The sequence below is a fragment of the Polyodon spathula genome, chromosome 2, assembly GCF_017654505.1.
Source record: "Polyodon spathula isolate WHYD16114869_AA chromosome 2, ASM1765450v1, whole genome shotgun sequence".
NCBI classification, from domain to species: domain Eukaryota; kingdom Metazoa; phylum Chordata; class Actinopteri; order Acipenseriformes; family Polyodontidae; genus Polyodon; species Polyodon spathula.
Window position 1 is genome coordinate 2112115 of NC_054535.1, and position 22056 is coordinate 2134170.

General features: G+C 39.5%; 1 protein-coding gene across 1 annotated transcript; it reads left to right on the forward strand.

Moving 5' to 3' along the window:
* The first annotated feature begins 900 nt into the window (after nucleotides 1-900).
* On the forward strand, nucleotides 901-8257 carry ccna2 (cyclin A2). Its single transcript, XM_041274234.1, has 8 exons — nucleotides 901-1418; nucleotides 1949-2183; nucleotides 2552-2664; nucleotides 2971-3194; nucleotides 3288-3492; nucleotides 4531-4644; nucleotides 7118-7251; nucleotides 7590-8257. Exons 1-8 carry the CDS (start codon nucleotides 1209-1211, stop codon nucleotides 7660-7662), a joined length of 1308 nt encoding a protein of 435 aa, XP_041130168.1. The 5' UTR covers nucleotides 901-1208; the 3' UTR covers nucleotides 7663-8257.
* Nucleotides 8258-22056: the final 13799 nt, after the last annotated feature.

Sequence of the window (22056 nt, forward strand, 5' to 3'; positions counted from 1 at the left end):
TGTTTCTGCATTTGCTTTTAACCCGAGTCCAAGCACACATGCAACTTTATATCAACCGGCATGTCACCTATTTTTTTCTCTTTCTATTTATGTTTGAACAATGTAGTATTCAGTTAAGGTTTAACAACTATTAAGTAAGGTTTAAAGGGAGGGAAATAGATGGAAAATAAAACCCCAAACTAGAAACCCTTGTTATAATACTGCTTGGTTTTAACAATAGCTTCGGTCCCAGTTGCAACGTTTAAAATGGTGACTACTGTTTAAAGCGCTTTGTGTTTTGTCCACGAAAGGCGCTATCTATACAAGTGTAATGTTGTGTTCTCGTTGGGTAGGTTGTATAATTTATATAAAATGCCATGGACCTGGATTCCCAACAGTTAAGGTGTTTTTTGAAGTGCGAACTCAGTTAATATGCTGCAAAATCAGCGTCCATCAAACAGCAGCCTCTGCGCACCAGATTATGTTACGAATAAAGTGGCATGACCAGACCATGAGCCTTTCCGTTTTTATAACGCGTGTTTGGTCTGACTGGTCTTATTGTAGTCAGGTTATATATAATATTTGAAAACCACTGTAACAACAAGATTATTATTTCAAAAAGTTTTTTTTTCTAAGCTTGGGGGAAAAAAAAAAAAAAAAAAAAAAAACCTTTGTCACGTATATAAATTGTATTTAAGAAATCCAACACATCTCCAAAACACGTTTCATATCATGCAGCTACGGTTTTCACTGGCTGCTAGTTTTAGATTTTTAAATACTTCTGCAAAGGGGGCAGTGCTCAGATTTAGACTCGGCGGCCACCGTAGTCCTGTGACGTTTTCAATCCCTAGGTCTGTGATTGGACCATTTCAATAGTCGCGGGCTACTTGAATAGAGAAAGCAGCGGTTTCAGCAGTAACTGGAAGAGAAGCAGCGAGTGAGGGTCAGGCAGAGGAGAAATCTTTTTAAAGCGGTCTTAAACGGGAAATAAAGCCAGCATGGAGAATTGAAGAAAACCCTGTTCGCCGATTTATTTTATGCTTCTAGCTCGCGTTTGTGTTAGCTTGTGCTTTTAATTCGTGCTTTTGCGAGTAGCTGTGGTGCCCCCGATGTTATTGTCTGCAGCTTTGTTACACTCCTGCTTTGATTCCAAGTCCCGCTTTTATTTTAGACGTGGCAATTGTTCACTTAGGCTTCTAACTTCTTAGACTTCCAATTTTATTTTGAAAATGTTTGGTGCCAGTCAGGTGACTGTGGCGGGGGATAGTAGCCAGAACCAGGAAAATTTGCTTTCAAGGCAAAGTGTAGCTGGGAAAAATGTGCTGGAAAACCAGGAGAATACGAATCCCAAAGCCTCAAACCGAATGGTTTTGGGAGTTTTGCTGAATACCGGTAACCAGCGCATCACCCGAGTTCAATCACAACGCGCCACGAAACAGGTTGGTAATCTTACTGTAAGGTACTACGCAATATCGCTACATTTTCGTATTTAAATGTGTACAGGTGATGTTTAACCAGCTTTCATTTATAGCTAATGCCAATGTACTACTTTTATGTCCCGCCGTGGTGGCCTGTATTAAATGTAATGCTCTGACTAGTATAAAACGGGCTGATTCCAGATTCGTCAATGAAATACAAACACATTTTATACAAGTTAAGGCGCGTGAAAACATCTAATTATGTCCTCTAAATTTAAATGAAATGTGGTGACACTAAAGCACACTTCAATGTTAATTGCTTTTAATGTCTACTTCAGTTATTTCCTACAGTCCGCCATTTTCTTGCTGATGTAGTTTACAATGGCATTGCTCAGTTTCTACATTAATGCTTTTACGTCCAGGTTTGGCTTTCTAAGCCTCCTTTTAACCCTGCGGTCTCGAATGGATTTTAGGTGTTGCCCTGGTCTTTTCTTGCACAAGTGTTTTGCATGCTTGCAGCATCGAAACTATTTCATGGTTTCTTTTTCTAGGCTGCGTCCTGCAGTGAGAACTATGGCCAGGACCCTGCTGGCAAAGTGGGAACGAAACTGCCTGCTTTCACAATCCATGTGGACCAGCCTGATGGTGCCTGCAGTAAGAGGCAACATGTCTCGACGGCAAAACCAGAGTCGGAAAAGCCTCTTTCACTTAACCCATCGGTGAAACCCTCCCTTGTGAACCGACAGCCTCTCTCTACCATTGAATGTTCGATGGATGTCAGCTTTGGTAGGTAGATCTTGAATCCAGTTACCAGGTTTTCTGTACTTTCTGATCAGTCAGGAAGGCTACATCTAGTGGCACGCATGGTTTGCATGACAGTTTGGATTAGCAGTGCGCTGGTTATTAGTTGCATAAAGGCACTAGAGAATTGCCACAGCAATTTGGAATATTTTTACTCTTAAATCTCCCCCACCAGCTTAATGATCTTGGTGTGCTAAATTGCCACCAGTGGTTTTGGGGCCACATCTCTGGTTGTCCTAAATTAAAACCAGGAACTGTATCCAGTAACACCCTGTGCTTACACAGAATAATATCTTAACTATGGCTTTTGAATTTGTGCATACTTGAATCCTGTCCTTGTCAAATCTTTCCAGGCTCCCCTATGGTTCTGGACATGTCCATTAATGAAGCAGAAGAAAATAAGTCTATTGTTAATGAAGTCCCTGATTATGCATTAGACATCCACAAATATTTACGAGAAATGGAGGTATGTATGGCCCACTTTAAATGATTGGGGTTCTTGGCAGATTTGAGGCCAAAGAATATTGGTGGGTGTAGGTTGGTGGCCAACTGGACACCAGTCTCTCAGAAGTGACAGATTTCTGTTTCTAACTGTCAAGTTTTAAGTATCGCTTGAGTACAGGATTGAGGGCTTTAATCTTGAGGGAATGAAGTTTGGATCACGGTGTGATTTAAGATTTGGAATACAGAATAGAATCCAATAAAGTTAACTGCCTTACATTTTGTAAAAGGTTTGACATATTGAAACGCATCTCTTCTGTTCCTGAAATAGGTGAAGTCCAGGCCGAAGGCGGGTTACATGTCGAAACAGCCAGACATCACTAATAGCATGCGAGCCATCCTCGTGGACTGGCTGGTGGAAGTCGGGGAGGAGTACAAGCTGCACAGCGAGACTCTTTACCTGGCTGTTAACTACATCGACAGATTCCTCTCATCCATGTCTGTGCTGAGAGGGAAATTGCAGCTCGTCGGCACGGCGGCCATGCTTCTAGCATCGTGAGTGTTGCAAGCAGGCCTACGAAATGTACTTAAATGCTGGCATCCTTATGTCTTCAAAGCAACCTTACTGAGGGTTTTTTCTCATTTCAGAAAATTTGAGGAGATCTACCCACCAGAAGTGGCAGAGTTTGTCTACATTACAGATGACACTTACACCAAGAAGCAGGTTCTACGGATGGAGCACCTGGTCTTGAAAGTCCTTTCTTTTGATCTTGCTGCTCCGACGATAAACCAGTTTCTTACACAATACTTTCTGCATCAGCAAGTGAACAGAAAAGTGGAAAGCTTGTCACTGGTGAGACTCTTTATAATCTCTTGATTGTCAGGTTTGGACATGGCCTGGCACAGTGCACATTTTGACACGTGATTCCTCCCTTCATAGGTGTGCAATTTGAGGTTGATGTTCCTAACCAAGGTGAAATAGTCGGTAAATTAACAGGACAGTTTCATGTAGGCAACAAGGTCAAGCATTCTATGGCTGTGACCCACACCTGCCTAACTGTTCTGACTGTCAGAATAATGAAATAGATTCAAGGTATTATTTTTAAAGCAGTTTGTATGTGTAGTATAATTTGGTGTGGTTTTGTCAAATACTGCCATTAAGCAGTGCTGCTTGAGTGTGGTGTTTCACATTTTGAACATCTCCATGCTGCCTATAGGCTTTTCTGTCCTGACGCATATTGAGTGTTGATGATCCTAAACCCAGCAGCCTTGATGGGTGCAAGTTGCTTTAGAAAATGGTGATTAAACTTTTGTAAGCTTAGAATCAGAGCCTACTGGTGCAAAATGAAATCCTGCCCTAATCAAACACCCCTCGGAACCACACAAACCTTCTCTCCTCTGCTAATGAATAAATACACATCTACTGGTGTAAGAAACTAGTGATCCTTGCCCTCAATTGTTTGAGCTGTTGGTGCTAGACAGCAACTTGGGTGATGACCCCTAATTCTGGTGCGTACCAAACCATTTCTGCTGTCACTTGCTTGAGAACCTAGTTGCAAACCTCTATACAGCACCAGCAACTCGTAGTGGCACATAGAGATGTTTGGATAAAGTTGTTGATGTGTAAAACTGTACACAGCTGCATAGTGGTTTTTTTGCAATAATGGATACTTAAATATTCTCCCCAAACATATTTAAGAAACAACCATTTTAGTCCTACAGCCGGCAGATTTAGGATTAAAGTAAACTCAAAGCTACCCTTATTTGAGAAATCACACTAAATGTCATTAGAAGGTGTGTAAAACATTGGTTCTGTGTAGCCTGATTTTTCTGCTATGCAGGAGTCCTAGCTTTTATAGAGCATGTGCTAGTTTTTCTAATTTCTTCCCAGTTCCTTGGAGAATTAAGCCTGGTCGACTCTGATCCTTTCCTGAAGTACCTGCCATCTGCCATTGCTGCAGCAGCAATGACTTTATCAAATGTTACAATTACAGGCGCCACCTGGGTAAGTCAATCTGCAAGTGTCTTTCATAGCATTAACAGTCTGGAAGTGGTTAACCCTTGTGTTTCTTTTATATAATATTTTTTTACAGTTGTAGTCAAGTTTTATATACCCTAATGGAAACTCATTTCTAGAAATTAAGGAATTATAGTAAATCTTTTTGTAGCGCAAGTGTTGCTTTTGTGAGTGAGGAAAACAAGTTACAAGAAAGTAGATGTCTACAACTATATATTCAAAATTATTCATACCCTGACAAAGCAATTAATAGCTAGTTAATGCGCCTTTAGCAATAACTACTTTAAAAAAATTAGGATATTTAGCATGAGCATGATTCTTTAATGACTTTTGACCATTCTTCAAAATTGTTCCAGATCATTCAAATTCCGCGGACTTCTCTTGTGCACAGCCGCCTTCAACTCATACCAAAGACTCGATCAGATTTAGATTGTGACTTTGACTAGGCCATTCCAGAACCTTTTGATTTTAATCTTCTTTAAGCACTCGTAAATAGATTTTGATGTGTGCTTTGGATCGTTGTTGTGCTGGAATGTCCAGCTGCACTTTAAAACAAGTTTTGTAATGGAGGCATTCAGATTGGCGTTCTTTTGGTATGCTGTGAAGTCCGTTTTACAAGGTATTGGAACCTAAATTTCCTGAGCCATTAGAGAAAAAATAGCCCCATAGAAGGATATTGCCACCTCCAAGCTTGACAGTAGGTAAGGTGTTTTTAATTTGTACGCCTTGCCAGACTTTCTCCAAACGTAACGACTATCAGCGTGACCAAATGGCTTTTTATTTCCTCGCTCCACTAAACTTTTGAGCAGAACTCCTATCCATCATTCAAATGCCATTTTTTGCAAACTAAGCGATTGTCCTTTTGGTGTTTTCCTAAGAGTGGCTTTTTCGTTGGCCTGTGACCATTGAGCCCTTCACCATGCAACACTCAGTCTGTGGTTGAAATGGAAACCCCAGTCTCACTTGCAGACAGTTCACTCTGAATATCTTCGGCAGTCAATCTCGGATTGTTAACCTTCCTCACAATTCTGCTACTTTTGTTCTTGGAGAAAGAACCTTTCTTCCAGACCGAGGGAGCGTTGTGACAGTACCGTGAGTCTTGTACTTGATAATGGGAACAATAGCTAAAACTGAGTTACAAACCCCCTTAAATCTAATCTTGTATCCTTCTCCAGCTTTGACAGATTAAGGTCTTCAGATAGCGCTTTACTTTTTCCCATATTGACTTATTGGTAATGACAGCAATCATCCCATACCTAACCCCATTTATACTCTGTTTACCTACAATCCAGCATTTTCTAGAATTAGGTTCTGCATTATCATATTGAAACTTCTAGCACATTTTAGCCAATACTATCATAGCATCAAAGGGTATGAATACTTTTGAATTGGCATTTGAAGTTTTGCAAAAAAAAAAAAAATCCTCATCCACAAAAGCAGTACTTTTGCTACAAAATGTTTTCCTATAATGAGAAATGTTTATTAACTGGGGTATGTAAACTGACAGTGTATCCGATCTATACATTCACACAGTTTCATTGCAACGACCCCTCCGGGGACCTGGAGAAATGTTCGTTATATCAGGGTGTTCACTATAATAGGGTTTGGCAATTTGCTGTATCAGAATAATGAATAAACGCCCACATTAAATTGCTCATCTTTATACAGTATATAGTAGTTCTTTCAAGGCTACGTAACTTTCATTTTTTAAATTGAAAAGTGAACTTCAAGGTCTTCAGTTATTCACTGAGAGAATAACACATTCACACTAGAGTTGTATTTTTTTTGTGATCTTTCTAGGGGGGTTCTTTCAGCTTAAATAGTTAAAGGGGGTTTGTTATAAAAACGGTTTGTTTATAGTGAAGTTAGACTGTAATATGTTGGCTTAAGTGTTAATTTAATGGATGGTTAATTAGACATTCTTGAAGTTTAATCCATACTAAACTGCCAAATCAGGCTTTAACATTGGGGAGAATGCCATCTAAGGTTAATTCTACTTTGATTTCAGTAGCACAAGCAGAGTACTTTGGGCTGGTGTTCTGTTGACTTTTATTTATTGGCTTATCTGCCTCGTTGTCTTGCAAATGCCCATGATATTGTCATTTATCTGAAGTACCACAGCTAAATTGCTATTTGCAAACAGTAATTGAGTGTTTGGTTGAAACCCAAAGCTGCCTAGCTGAACTGGGTGTGACTTCACTGGTTATTTGCTGACCTAATTATTTTTCCTAAACAGCTTTGTAAAGTTCTGCCGCCTTCAGTGAAAACAAGCAGTAAAGGTTAGCAGCTGTGTGGATACAACAAATCGATAACTTTTGTCCCTGAAATTGATTTTTTTTTTTTTTTTAATGTTTGAATTGCTGTGCATGGGATTTTAAATTTGAATCTGCTGTGACCCCAATCTGCGTGCTGTGCTTGGTAGAAATGTATGCATGCTAACTTTTTCCCCTTTCTTTTGCAGCCAGAGTCCTTGATAGAATTGACTGGCTACACTCTGGAGAGCTTGGAGCCTTGCATAAGGGACTTGTATCAAACCTACCTCTGTGCACCTCAGCACGCTCAGCAGTCTGTACGGGAGAAATACAAGGCTGCAAAGTAAGTGCCTGCTTTCACATGGGCTTCAAACACGGGATGTGTACATAGCTACAACGTGGCGCCTACAGTTTTGTCATCCATACCTCTCAACCTGTTGAAAGTATTCCCTATGCTGAGTGCTATAGTTCAACACTAACAATGTAGTAATTGACAGCTTATGCTCTTGCAGTTTCCCTTGTCAAAACCATACCTTGTCCCTGAGTCTGTTTTGCATGCTTTCAACTGAAGGTCATTGTGGTTGCCAGCGGCACATTGCAGATATGTGGAATTGAGAAGAGCCAGTGATAAAATACTGATGTCAGGATTGTCAATCTTATTATTGATTTGATATTTTTCAGGTACCACGGAGTCTCTCTTATCGAGCCACCCAAGAAATCAACCTTGGCTAAAAGACTTGCCTTTTTATTGTAATCCATGCAGAGATGTTTTAGGACTTTTTGTTCTGTACAGTATTTTAATTTCTTTTATATTTTTATACAAATGACAACTATGACCAGAATATAACTGAAGACCATATTGCATAATTGTATGGGAATTGCGAAGATGAAGAGGAGTGACTTGTTTCTAAGACATACCTGTACATTTTGTAGTGCTTGTGTGCAATGCTGTAGCTCTTTGCATGATGCAGCCCTTCCCTATGAAGAGTTGTTCTAATAATGTTAGGAATGTGTATTCTAGTTAACCCAATTCAGGCATTGTTTTAAACTGCAAAATAAAGTGGTCTTTTTTTTTTTTTTTTTTTTTTTTTTTTGTTTGTTTTACTAGTGAGCCTCCAACCAAAGGTGTTTTGTCTAACCTGTAACAGTATTCTGGATTGCCCCCACTTTGATTCCCTGTTTAAACAGCACCTGCTTGTACTTGCCTCCCCATCATGTCAAGACTCATGAGATGGTCTCTTTGTTGGAGGGCTGCCACACTACATTTTGATTTGAGCCTGCTCTACTGGGAATACAGAACATGCCATTTGTTTATAATGTCTTTTAAAATAAATCCCTTTGACATCAAATGTTTTGATAATGGATTTATTATATAATTTCAAATTAGTATAATGATGTGTGCAAACTTGCAATCTAACCAGTGCTAGAATGAGTAAATGACCCATTTTGCAATTCCAGGAGCAGCTTTGTTTTAGGGAACAACCTTGGGGTGAGATGGAGTTGTTCCATTGGAAATTCCTGGAGCTATATAAAACACAATGTCTGGAATTCTCTCTATTGTGAGTAGGTACTGTAACTTTAAAAATAGTACTTATGAGAATTATATAAAGCATGAACGACCTCCAGGAAGGTCACCTGTGGCTTTATTGGTTAATAAGCCTGGGAGCCACGCGGCTGTGTCTCAACTTGTCCTCCGTTAATAAGCAAGCGGCTTCCCTATGCTATGGTAAGCTGCGAGTCCCCAGGTGCTTGCTGGCAGTTAAACTCGACAGTTGGTAGTAATGAGCTTTGTACACCTTATATTGTAAGCATCGATGTAGCTTATTAAAATAATGGGCTTGCACATAATTGAAGCTTCTGATTTTTAGTATTTTACCACACTTTGTCTCTCGTTTTATAGTGAAATTGTTCCCCATTAAGCCGCTCGCGTGTTCTTGGAAGTCCTAGCCAGGGCGACATCCAGGATCGCATTTCAGCCAGCAAGAGCGCACTCGAATGAGGGAATAAATACAGCACGGCTTGCCTTCCTACGTAGTGCAAGTGATTGAAAGAAGTGGGGTTTAAGTCGTAAGGCTCACGCTTCCATTTAAATTCAGTAGCGACTCCTCTTTATAAATGAATAGTTACGCATAACGATTGTAGTGTCGCCAGCATAAAAGTTTTTTTTTTTTTCGTTTTAGTTTTAATGAAGCTTAAAAAATGAAAAACGGAGGCTTGGCCGATTGAAAGCGCGTTAGGTTCACAGGGAAAAAAAGATTAACCCGATTCTCAGTGGATTGATATACGACTGGCTTAACCGGTATCAATTTAATTATGAAATGATGGTAAGTTATACAATTCGGGGTAAAACTCCGAAAAAGCAGGTCTTGCGTATACTTTAAAAGCCCCTGTTCGCATGTATTTTGGGGGATTAAAATATTAATCTCTGAAATACGTAAACGTTTACTCAACATGATTCTGTTTTATGAGTAATTTATTAACAGTAATATTACATTAGGCGGCAGGTAAACAAAAAATCGATCTGACTGATCAAATGATTTGTTTGTCTATCTGGTTAATACAAAATGTAATGTACAGAACGACTCGAATCCAAAAATAAAAGTAAATGATCATGAATGGAGTATTGTATGTTACCGCCAAACCAATATTTCGTTTTTGTTTAGTAGCTCAGGGGTTAAAATTTGAGTAATTTCAAAACTACCATCCAACTGTACGCATGCGTGATTTCGATTGAGCAGATTCACAACAGCAGAAGGTAGGGGCGTGGTTTCAACAGAGGCGCTCCTGTGATGTCGACGGTTTCTGTTGAAACCACGCCCTCGGCACTCGCCTAGGTCCGTTCGTTGTGGGAACTGGTCTCGACCCTGGTATTACGCGCAGTTGTTTTTCGGTGTTTGATAGTACATCCAGATTCACAAGTTAAATATATATATATACATTTCTTACTTGCAAGAAAGAAAACTTCAAAAATCTGATTACCCAGTATAGAATTGTATGAACATCAAATGAATGTTTCAGTGGGAACCGTGTCTTAGAGACGGCACGGTGCATCATGATGTACATATGCACCGAAATATACTAACGTTAAGATACGGTAAATAATATGAATGATATTAATGTTAAGGAGTACTTGTTTCAGTTCATGTGTTAGACTTTATCACTGTATATCATTCACAGCTTCGAAGCACTCAGAATTACAGTCTCCTCATGTATTCAGTTTTCCAGATGACCAGGCCCCAGTAGGCATATTGAAAAATACTGTAATGGCAAATTATATTAAAATAAATTGGCAAACAGTGTCTTAGAACAGCTGTGGCAGTCAGAGCAAGGACAGATAGAATGAGAACATTTTCCAAATCTCTCCCAGTGGCTACTAGAGGCCTCATACCCTAACATTAGCCGTATTTAAACTTTAGAAGGGTGGTGGTGTTTGTAATCAGGTGATCTACTGTTTGTGATTAGTACCAGGTGACTGTAGTTCAATTAAATAGAAGTTGATCTGCAATATGATTGTTTTCCACACAGCTTTTTGTAGTTGTGTGATCCCACTGAAGTGCATTGAAATTATTGTATTGCTTAAGTATTGTCTTTAGTGCAGTTTAGTATAATAGATAGCTAGCCTATTTGTGCGCCAGCCAACCAAAGAGCTGGGAGTAGCTGTGGGAGAAAATCAGAACCTAACAGTGCTCTGGAAGACGTCAACTACTAGACAGATCCCCCCCAAGCACTCCTGCTCCCACTACTACCGTACCTATCTGTCTCCCACATCCCTGTTATTCTGTCCTCTCCTGTCTTCTCTCTGTCGCTGCACCCCTAACCTCCTCCCCCCCCCCCCCCCCCCCCCCCCCCCCCCCCCCCACCCACTCCCTCCCCCACACTCTCTCTGGTGCCCTCTGGAACTGTCACTCCTCTGCTAACAAAGCTGATTTCATCCCACCTCTCGATTTCCTTGCTCTCACTGAAACCTGTCTCTCCTGATAACACTAACTCCTGCTGCCCTGTCCTGTCTCTACGTCCTGTCCAATACTCCACGCCTCACTTGATTGGCAGGTGGGACTGGTCGTCTTCCTCCTTACTCTTTTCTGTCTCCTCTGACCTCTCCTCACTCTCTGTTAACACCTTTGAGTTTTATGCTGTCCAACTAACCTCTCCCTGTCAACTCCTGCTGATTGTACTGTGCCATCCCCCTGGACCTCTCACTTTCCAGATGAACGCGACATCTCCTCCCTCCCCTCTCTGTCTACCCCAACTGTCCTGTTAGGTGATTTCAATATCCATCTCTCCAACCCCACCCACTCTGCTGGATTCCTTCCTCACCTTCACTCTCTCCATCCCCTTCTACCCACAAAGCTGGCTGTCAACTGGACCTCACCTCCAGGGCCTGCTGCCCCTCCACCCTCTGTCACCCCTCTGGACCGCTTTGATCACTATTTCATCTCTTTCTCTCCCCTCACTACTCCACATACCCCCCACTGTCACCTTCCACCGTAACCTCTGCTCTCTCTCCGCCTCTGTCCTTGCCTCCACCACTCTCACCTCCCTACTATCGATTCCTTCTCCCAACTCTCTGTAGACTGCTGCCTTCACCCTCTTATCTCCAAACCCTGGCTGTCCTCTGTGCTCCGCTCAGCAAGAACCAACCTGCACTATATTGAAAAGAAATGGAAGAGAATCAAACTCCCTGCTGCACTAGACCTCTACTGCTCCCTCCTCTCCTCCTCCTCCTCCTCCTGCATCCTCTATCTCCTCTGATGACTTTGCCTCTTCTCTAAAATCTGGACCCCTTTGCCACTCCCCTCTTTCAAGCTGCTGCTCCTGCTCTACTCCCCTTCATCTCCTCCCTTCTCAACACACCTCTCTCTGGTCTTTTTCCCTCTGCCTTCATGCAAGCGTCTATCACCCCCCTCCTCAAAAAACCTACCCTCAACCCCACTTCTCTCCAGAACTACCGCCTGTCTCCCGCTTACCCTTCCTCTCTAAAACCCTCGAGCGCGCAGTACCCCGCCAGCTCTCTGCTTTCCTGTCTAACCACTCTCTGCTCGACCCTCTCCAATCTGGTTTCCGCTCTGCTCACTCCAGTGAAACTGCTCTCCTGTCTGTCACCAACTCGCTAAACTCTGCCTGTGCTGCCTCTCTCCTCTGCCCTAATTCTCAACATGGTGCTCTTGGGGAATACTGGTGTTTGATGGTGTTACACAGTTAATTTAAATTTCTCTCTCAATATTCTCTGCTGCCTTTGATGCTGTCGACCGCTGTATTCTCTTATCTCTCTCGCTAACCTGGGAACCTGGCACTGCTCTGGCCTGGTTCTCCTACCTCTGGAAGTAGGAGCAGGTAACCTGGTGTGGCTCAACCGCCACACCTCACCCTCTCTCAGCAGGAGCCCCCCAAGGATCAGTCTTGGGTCCTCTCCTATTCCACACCTCACCCTCTCTCAACAGGAGCCCCCCCCAAGGATCAGTCTTGGGTCCTCTCCTATTCTCTCTCTAGACCTGCTCCCTGGGCATGACATCCTATGGTTTCTCATACCATTTCTATGCTGATGAAGCTCAGATCTTCCCCCCTCTCACCGCATCATCCCCTCCCGTATTTCTATCTGTCTGTCTGCTATCTCCTGGATGCACTCGTATCACCTCAAACTGAACCTCTCTAAATCTGACCTCCTTTTCTTCCCCTCCTCATCTTCCCCCTCCTCTGATCTCTCTATCTCCATTCCTCTGGAATCTACCACGCTCTCTTCCTCCTCAGCGAAGAACCTCGGAAAGCAGCAGACAGAAGGCTACATAGCCTGTTGTTCAGTTAACATTAAAAGGTTGGCTTTCTGGTGAATTATTGCTAAATAAAAACAGTTTGACCCACTGGAGTTACAGACAGGTATGACTCAATCGCAGATGTGGAGATTGTGTTCTAGCTTTCCAAGGTTAAATAAACAGTGGTTTGGTCTGTTTATACATGGGGATAGTAACCCATACAGTGTACATGGAACTTGATAAAAAGAAATCACACATTGACATGTTTTTCTGTGTATAATATCATTACATGCTACTCCATTTATTACAGGCCATTTCCCCTGACACTGAGAAACGGGTTGGCAATTATCTTAATATTGTCCACCATTTTACTCCTATATTATATTTATCTGAGATGAAAGTGAGAAGTTAAAAAAAAAAAGCGTCAGGAATCTGGGATCCTCGACCGTGCTGGATTCTTTTCTCAGGAACCCAATTTGAATGAAGTTAAGATTCAGATTAAACCTCAATTAGAATGTATACCAAATAAGTGAACTTTGACTGCTGGTTTCACAAACCCAGAGATGCCAATACTTGAGAGCGAACAAAACAGCATCTGCCAAGCAAAATGAGGTCAATGTGGCGTTTTAAAATAGGGTGTGTGAAACTTGGTGCAAGCATCCAGTCAAATAAAGTTCAGGTAAACTATATATATTTAGTTTCAAGTGAAATCTATTTTTTCTTACCTGTGCACAAGGGCTGAAATAAATGCTGTCCATGTCTTTTCTTAGAATGTTCTTGTTCCATTGGATCTCAAATGCAACTTGTTTACATCAGAAAGTCACTGTGCATTTCTATTGGTGTGGCAACTTCCTTCCCCTCCTGTTTATTGATTATTAATAATAATAATAATAATAATAATAATAATAATAATAATAATAATAATAAACATTAAACCTACAAAAGAAGCCACACTAATCCCTTTCAGCTAACCACCATTAATTTGGGCTTATTTGCAATACTATGCATTTAATATAGTAAATGTTTATTTTAAGCACATTTTCTTCATTTTATGTTACCATGGGGAAAAAAAAAAGAAAACCTTGTGCTAATAAAAACAAACACTAATTGCTTATGTCATGCAAGTTTAATTAAAATAAATGTTTAAACTTAAAAAGGGTCTGTGTACAACTTAAAAAAATAAAAACTTAAGGTTCTGTTAATAAAAAAAGTTTTTAAAAACCTCTTGATTTTCCACTATCTTCTCTGGGAATCAAATGTGTGGCAGCTTATCAAGAGATGCTTGTTTAAACACGGGGTGTATTTTATAATTCGCGGGATCACTATGTTTGTCTCCATCAACACCAGGTCACAAAGAAAAAGCAGATGACAGGCTGTAGTTACTGCGGTGAGTATTTATTATGGCTACATGTTTTCTGCAGAGAATAGGGCTTCCAATGCCTTGGACCCTCTTGATCTGTAATGAGGGGTTCACAGAACTGGTACACAGGCACTCATGCAGATTACTCATTTTTCTCCAGCACCTTCCTTCTAATCACTTATTTTCACCATTTTCAGCACTGTGTACTGTAGAACTGCACCATAAGTGTTTAATTCACAGGTCTGTACTTGTTTGTGGACCAATGAAATAGCATCTTGCCAATACAGACATCTGCAAGCACCAATAGGGTACGTAATGAAAAAACAACCGCCTTCATGAAATTGTGCCATATTTATTCTGTTTTATGATATAGTAAAAAAAAAAATTGTGAACCTCATTAACTTCAGAAATGTGTTAATAGCTTTAAAACATTTTTAAAAAAAGTTACATGGAGCACTGAGTAAAAGCAGAAAACTGCCAATCAGCGGAGATATTTTGAACTGTTGCAGCACCAGCAGTAATTTACAATTGTCTAGTGACACTACCAAAGCTGGATAGACAAGTGTGAAAAACTGTATTTTTTTCTTAAGAATTTGTGTACGTTTAATTAAATAACAATAACACTTAAATAACAAGGGAACCACTCTACTTGGAGAAAAAATCCTCGAGCAGGTTCAGAAGCATTTAAACTAGAAAGGAAGGGGGGAGAAATAAAAAAAAACAGAAGGGAGACCGCATCAAAACAAGAACAACAACTCAGGTAAACAACCATTACATGTATTTATCTAAATGCTAGAAGTATCAGAAACAAAATTCTAGAACTTGAAGCTACTGCACTAACAGGTAACTATGATGTGATAGGTGTTACAGAAACGTGGTTGTCTGACAGTGATGGAGATGAATATAATATTTGTGGGTATACACTGTATAGGAAAGACAGGCAGGACAGAAGAGGAGGAGGGGTAGCGCTATACATAAGAAATAGTCTTGAAGCCCAGTTGTTAAACCTGGACAAAGAAAATAAAACTGAATCAATATGGGTCAGAATAACGGACAAAAATTCAAAGGGCATGTGGCAGAGCACAGCTCTGCTCTTTAGAAATTGGCAGGGATGGGGTTAAATTCCCCTACCTGCCTTGGTTCATTGTGTTCAGGTGGCTGGGGTTGATTAGATGATTAGTTTAATTAACGATCAATCAGCGCCAGCCACCTGAACACAATGAACCAAGGCAGGTAGGGGAATTTAACCCCATCCCTGCCAATTTCTAAAGAGCAGAGCTGTGCTCTGCCACAGGGCATAATAATAGGAGCATGCTATAGACCGCCAGATTCAGACGGTGAGCAAAATAATCAGTTATACAATGACATTAGAAATGCGTGTAGCAAAGGAGAAGCCATACTAATGGGGGATTTCAACTTCCCCCAAATAAAATGGGAAAACCCGGTGGGTAGCGCGAAGGATGAAGTAGAAATGGTGGAAATGACAAATGACTGCCTCCTAACACAATTTGTCAAGGCACCGACTAGAGGGGAGGCATGCCTTGATTTAGTCTTTTCAAATAACGAAGACAGAATAACTGAAACAGAGGTCAGAGAACCACTGGCAAACTCAGACCACAACATGGTCTCATTTGAAGTGTTTTTTAAAACCCCAAAAGTAATGACTAAAGCTAAGGTTTACAATTTTAGAAAAGCAAACTATGAAGGTATGAAACAGAGACTAACAGAAGTAGATTGGAGTAAAATAGAGAAAACACCCATAGAAGAAGGATGGTTGTTCTTCAAAAATGTAGTACTAGAGGCGCAAAACAATTACATCCCTAAAGTAGACAAATCTAAATGTAAAACTAAATTGCCAAAATGGTTTCATAGATCAATTAAAAAAAATATTCAGCGAAAAAAGGCACTTTATAGAGCATTAAAAAAGGACCAAAAAGAAAGTACGCAGAAAGAGTACACAGAACTGCAAACGCAAGTCAAAAAGGAAGTTAGAAAGGCCAAAAGAGAAATAGAAATGAACATTGCTAAGGGAGCTAAAACCAATTCCAAAATGTTTTTCCAATATTACAACAGCAAGAGAACATTCAAAGAGGAGGTTAAATGTCTAAGAGATACAAATGGCAAAATCGTAGATGAAGAAAAAAAAAATAGCAAATATATTAAATGATTACTTTTCACAAGTTTTTACAAAGGAAGATACTGACAACATGCCCCACATGTCATCCAGTTCCTATCCAGTTTTAAATAACTTTAGCATAACTGAGGCAGAAGTGTTAAAGGGACTAGGAGCTCTTAAAATAAACAAATCCCCTGGGCCGGATGAGACCCTCCCAGTAGTACTCAAAGAAATGAAAGAAATAATTTACAAACCGCTAACCAAGATCATGCAGCAGTCTCTTGACACAGGGGTGGTACCGGCAGACTGGAAAATTGCAAACGTAATACTGATCCACAAAAAGGGAAACAAAACTGAACCAGGTAACTACAGACCAGTAAGCCTGACTTCTATTATATGCAAACTTATGGAAACTATAATAAGATCCAAAATGGAAAATTACCTATATGGTAACAGGGTCCTGGGAGACAGTCAACATGGTTTTAGGAAAGGGAGATCGTGTCTAACTAACTTGCTTGATTTTTTTGAGGATGCAACATCGATAATGGATAATTGCAAAGCATATGACATGGTTTATTTAGATTTCCAGAAAGCTTTTGACAAAGTCCCGCACAAAAGATTAATTCTCAAACTGAACGCAGTTGGAATTCAAGGAAACACATGTACATGGATTAGGGAGTGGTTAACATGTAGAAAACAGAAAGTACTGATTAGAGGAAAAACCTCAGAATGGAGTGTGGTAACCAGCGGTGTACCACAGGGATCAGTATTAGGTCCTCTGCTATTCCTAATCTACATTAATGATTTAGATTCTGGTATAGTAAGCAAACTTGTTAAATTTGCAGACGACACAAAAGTAGGAGGAGTGGCAAACATTGTTGCAGCAGCAAAGGTCATTCAAAATGATCTAGACAAAATTCAGAACTGGGCAGACACATGGCAAATGACATTTAATAGAGAAAGGTGTAAGGTACTGCATGCAGGAAATAAAATGTACATTATAAATATCATATGGGAGATACTGAAATTGGAGAAGGAATCTATGAAAAAGACCTAGGAGTTTTTGTTGACTCAGAAATGTCTTCATCTAGACAATGTGGGGAAGCTATAAAAAAGGCTAACAAGATGCTCGGATACATTGTGAAAAGTGTTGAATTTAAATCAAGGGAAGTAATGTTAAAACTGTACAATGCACTAGTAAGACCTCATCTTGAATATTGTGTGCAGTTCTGGTCACCTCGCTATAAAAAAGATATTGCTGCTCTAGAAAGAGTGCAAAGAAGAGTGACCAGAATTATTCCGGGCTTAAAAGGCATGTCATATGCAGACAGGCTAAAAGAATTGAATCTGTTCAGTCTTGAACAAAGAAGACTATGTGGCAACCTAATTCAAGCATTCAAAATTCTAAAAGGTATTGACAGTGTCGACCCAAGGGACTTTTTCAGCCTGAAAAAAGAAACAAGGACCAGGGGTCACAAATGGAGATTAGACAAAGGGGCATTCAGAACAGAAAATAGGAGGCACTTTTTTACACAGAATTGTGAGGGTCTGGAATCAACTCCCCAGTAATGTTGTTGAAGCTGACACCCTGGGATCCTTCAAGAAGCTGCTTGATGAGATTCTGGGATCAATAAGCTAATAACAACCAAACGAGCAAGATGGGCCGAATGGCCTCCTCTCGTTTGTAAACTTTCTTATGTTCTTATGTTAATTATATGGATTTCACAGGTTAGTGTTCCAAGATTGTATCAACTGCATTTATCAAAGCCTGAAAAGTTTCTCTAGCAAAAGTACTGCAGCAAGTTTTCTGTGGCATAAAGTTACTGTAAATGTAACCCAAAAAGAGTTACTGTACATGGCAGGGCTCTGTATTTAGACTTTTAACTACTGAGTAAAAAAAAACTGAGCTACTGAAAAAAAAAAAAAAAACTGAGCTAGTGTTTTTACTGGCCCGGATGCAATTTTATCTGGCCCAATATATTTATATATTTTCTCATGATGGTTTTTATTTTCAGTATGTTTCTAACTGTGTATGGTAACCAAAGAGAGCCCACCTGGCAATGAAAGTGGTTAAACAAAGCCTTTCAATATATGTTACTTCAGCCAATATTATTTGTTAGAATTAAACAGATATAGAATATTTAGGTTGCTATATGCTAGGTGTTATTCAATATTTAGGTTGCTATATGATAGGTGTTATTTTATTCTGAACACAATACAGCAAAAAATATTATTTGGTGGTTTGCGCAATATTATGCTACTGTTGCTTTAATTGGATAACCTACGCGCTTGAGTTCGGTGTATTTTAATTCAGTAAACAAAAGGGGAAAAAAAACAACTTGTGACTAAGGAAATAAGGTACAGAGCGAAGAAATCTCGTCTTGTACATTGTTTGAACACTTTGTGAACCCGGCTAAACTTTACCGGCTTACACTGTTATGCTGTCAGCTTGTGCGCACGCATTTGCCATTTACTCTTGGGAGCGTAAGGGACCAGAGTTCGGGTAATCAAATACACAAAAAGGTTGACCCCTGTGTATTCAAATAGGAAACTATTCGAAATTCCCACCCCTAATCCTAATTATAAACACTATTAAAACAATATTCATAATACAAAATAATAGCAATCCGCCTCAGAGCGCTGTCGTTGTGTTGCCTCTCCCAAGTGAGTGATACCAGCGAGTCCTGGAATGGCTGACCTGAACACATCGGATCCCGAATCAAAAAGTTAGACATTTTGATCGCATATCTGGGTATCCATCGGGACATCTTACTGTAAGACTGGATATGATGTGAACGAAATGTTGAATTCCCAACAAATAAAGCTGCTGTTTGATCTGCACATCTGGAAAACTGACGTCAAGGCAAAACGTTACTTTTTTTCTCTGTCATAATGAAGCCTCCACTCTGCATGATCGTCTTCATTTTTTTCATGATTACATTCTTTATGATTTATTGATTTCTGCTCTTTCCTTTTGGGTTATTGGTTGCTTCGTTGTAGAAAACCCGGTTTGTAAAAGATGTGCCGCGGGAATGAGTACCAACACAGCACGGGTTCTGACTGTACAACAAATATGACGCGCGGCGTGAAAGTTAGGATTAGTTCGTAGTTATGTTTTAAACAAATGGTTTGTAAATTAATTTTCAACTTTTTGAGACACTGGCCCGTTCACCTGGATTCATGAAACGGAAGCCATGCAAATTTTATGCATATATATATATATATATATATATATATATATATATATATATATATATATATATATACTATATAATACTAGTTAAATGTAACCGGCCCACTCGGGCCTGTAGTGCTTCATAACTACCGGCCAAAATGCGCTCTCTACCGGCATGCACTTGTATTTGAGTTCATTCTGTTTTAAGATTTTAGCCATTACTCTATTGAAGCGTGCTGATCTGTTTCTGCCCAGTGGAAATCACATTGCATGTTGTGCCTTTCTTTGCAGGTGGTTATACACTGGTAGGATTTGAGGTCTGGCCAGCACTGCCAGCATTGCCCTTTCCCTCCATTTCCCTCTTATCTGCTTGCATAGTATCCTACACCCGCTTATCAAATCACTTATTTGTACAGGTTTCTCCCAAAATATTTTATACATGCAAGTTTGAAGACATACATGGGCTACAATATTTTTCACTAAAAACATTTACATGTGTTATGTTCTACACAATTCTGTGAAACTACTTCTTATGACAAATTTGTATGCTCATGAAATGACAGATCTAATTTTAGAATATATATTAAAACTACAATTTACTTTTTTAGTTGATTTAGGGCTGATAGTAGGTGCCAGGACCTTAAATGTTCTCCAATATTATGATTGTTGATTCCAGTGTAGTTTCTTCATTGACAGTATTATGATTCCTGTGTAGTTTCTTCATTGACAGTATTATGAGTGTTGATTCCTGTGTAGTTTCTTCATTGACAGTGTTATGATTGTGTGTTGATTCCTGTGTAGTTTCTTCATTGACAGTATTATGATTGAGTGTTGATTCCTGTGTAGTTTCTTCATTGACAGTATTATGATTGAGTGTTGATTCCTGTGTAGTTTCTTCATTGACAGTGTTATGATTGAGTGTTGATTCCTGTGTAGTTTCTTCATTGACAGTGTTATGATTGAGTGTTGATTCCTGTGTAGTTTCTTCATTGACAGTGTTATGATTGTGTGTTGATTCCTGTGTAGTTTCTTCATTGACAGTGTTATGATTGTGTGTTGATTCCAGTGTTATGATTGTGTGTTGATTCCAGTGTAGTTTCTTCATTGACAGTGTTATGATTGTGTGTTGATTCCTGTGTAGTTTCTTCATTGACAGTATTATGAATGAGTGTTGATTCCTGTGTAGTTTCTTCATTGACAGTATTATGATTGAGTGTTGATTCCTGTGTAGTTTCTTCATTGACAGTATTATGAATGAGTGTTGATTCCTGTGTAGTTTCTTCATTGACAGTGTTATGATTGTGTGTTGATTCCTGTGTAGTTTCTTCATTGACAGTGTTATGATTGAGTGTTGATTCCTGTGTAGTTTCTTCATTGACAGTGTTATGATTGAGTGTTGATTCCTGTGTAGTTTCTTCATTGACAGTATTATGATGAGTGTTGATTCCTGTGTAGTTTCTTCATTGACAGTGTTATGATTGAGTGTTGATTCCTGTGTAGTTTCTTCATTGACAGTATTATGAATGAGTGTTGATTCCTGTGTAGTTTCTTCATTGACAGTATTATGATTGAGTGTTGATTCCTGTGTAGTTTCTTCATTGACAGTGTTATGATTGAGTGTTGATTCCTGTGTAGTTTCTTCATTGACAGTGTTATGATTGAGTGTTGATTCCTGTGTAGTTTCTTCATTGACAGTATTGAGTGTTGATTCCTGTGTAGTTTCTTCATTGACAGTGTTATGATTGTGTGTTGATTCCTGTGTAGTTTCTTCATTGACAGTATTATGATTGAGTGTTGATTCCTGTGTAGTTTCTTCATTGACAGTATTATGAATGAGTGTTGATTCCTGTGTAGTTTCTTCATTGACAGTATTATGATTGAGTGTTGATTCCTGTGTAGTTTCTTCATTGACAGTATTATGATTGAGTGTTGATTCCTGTGTAGTTTCTTCATTGACAGTGTTATGATTGAGTGTTGATTCCTGTGTAGTTTCTTCATTGACAGTGTTATGATTGAGTGTTGATTCCTGTGTAGTTTCTTCATTGACAGTATTATGATTGAGTGTTGATTCCTGTGTAGTTTCTTCATTGACAGTGTTATGATTGTGTGTTGATTCCTGTGTAGTTTCTTCATTGACAGTGTTATGATTGAGTGTTGATTCCTGTGTAGTTTCTTCATTGACAGTGTTATGATTGAGTGTTGATTCCTGTGTAGTTTCTTCATTGACAGTATTATGATTGAGTGTTGATTCCTGTGTAGTTTCTTCATTGACAGTATTATGATTGAGTGTTGATTCCTGTGTAGTTTCTTCATTGACAGTATTGTGACTGAGTGTTGATTCCTGTGTAGTTTCTTCATTGACAGTGTTATGATTGTTGATTCCAGCGAAGGCTTGGTTTCTTCATTGACAGTGTTATGATTGAGTGTTGATTCCTGTGTAGACTTGGATTCATTGACAGTGTTATGATTGAGTGTTGATTCCTGTGTAGACTTGGATTCTTCATTGAAAGTGTTATGACAGGTGCTTCTACCTTTGTGTCCACAAGTCCATGTATTTATTTTGGTGGCTGAAACACATGGACGGCTTAGTACTGTATTTATTGGTTTGTGCCTCTATCCCTGTGACTCACTGTCCAATGAACACCTTGCTCCAGGTTTTTGCCAGTTGGTTTAGTAAGCCATACTCATTCATGTGTACAAAAAAAAAATGTATTTATTCAATAGTGAATTTTGGTACATAATTAACC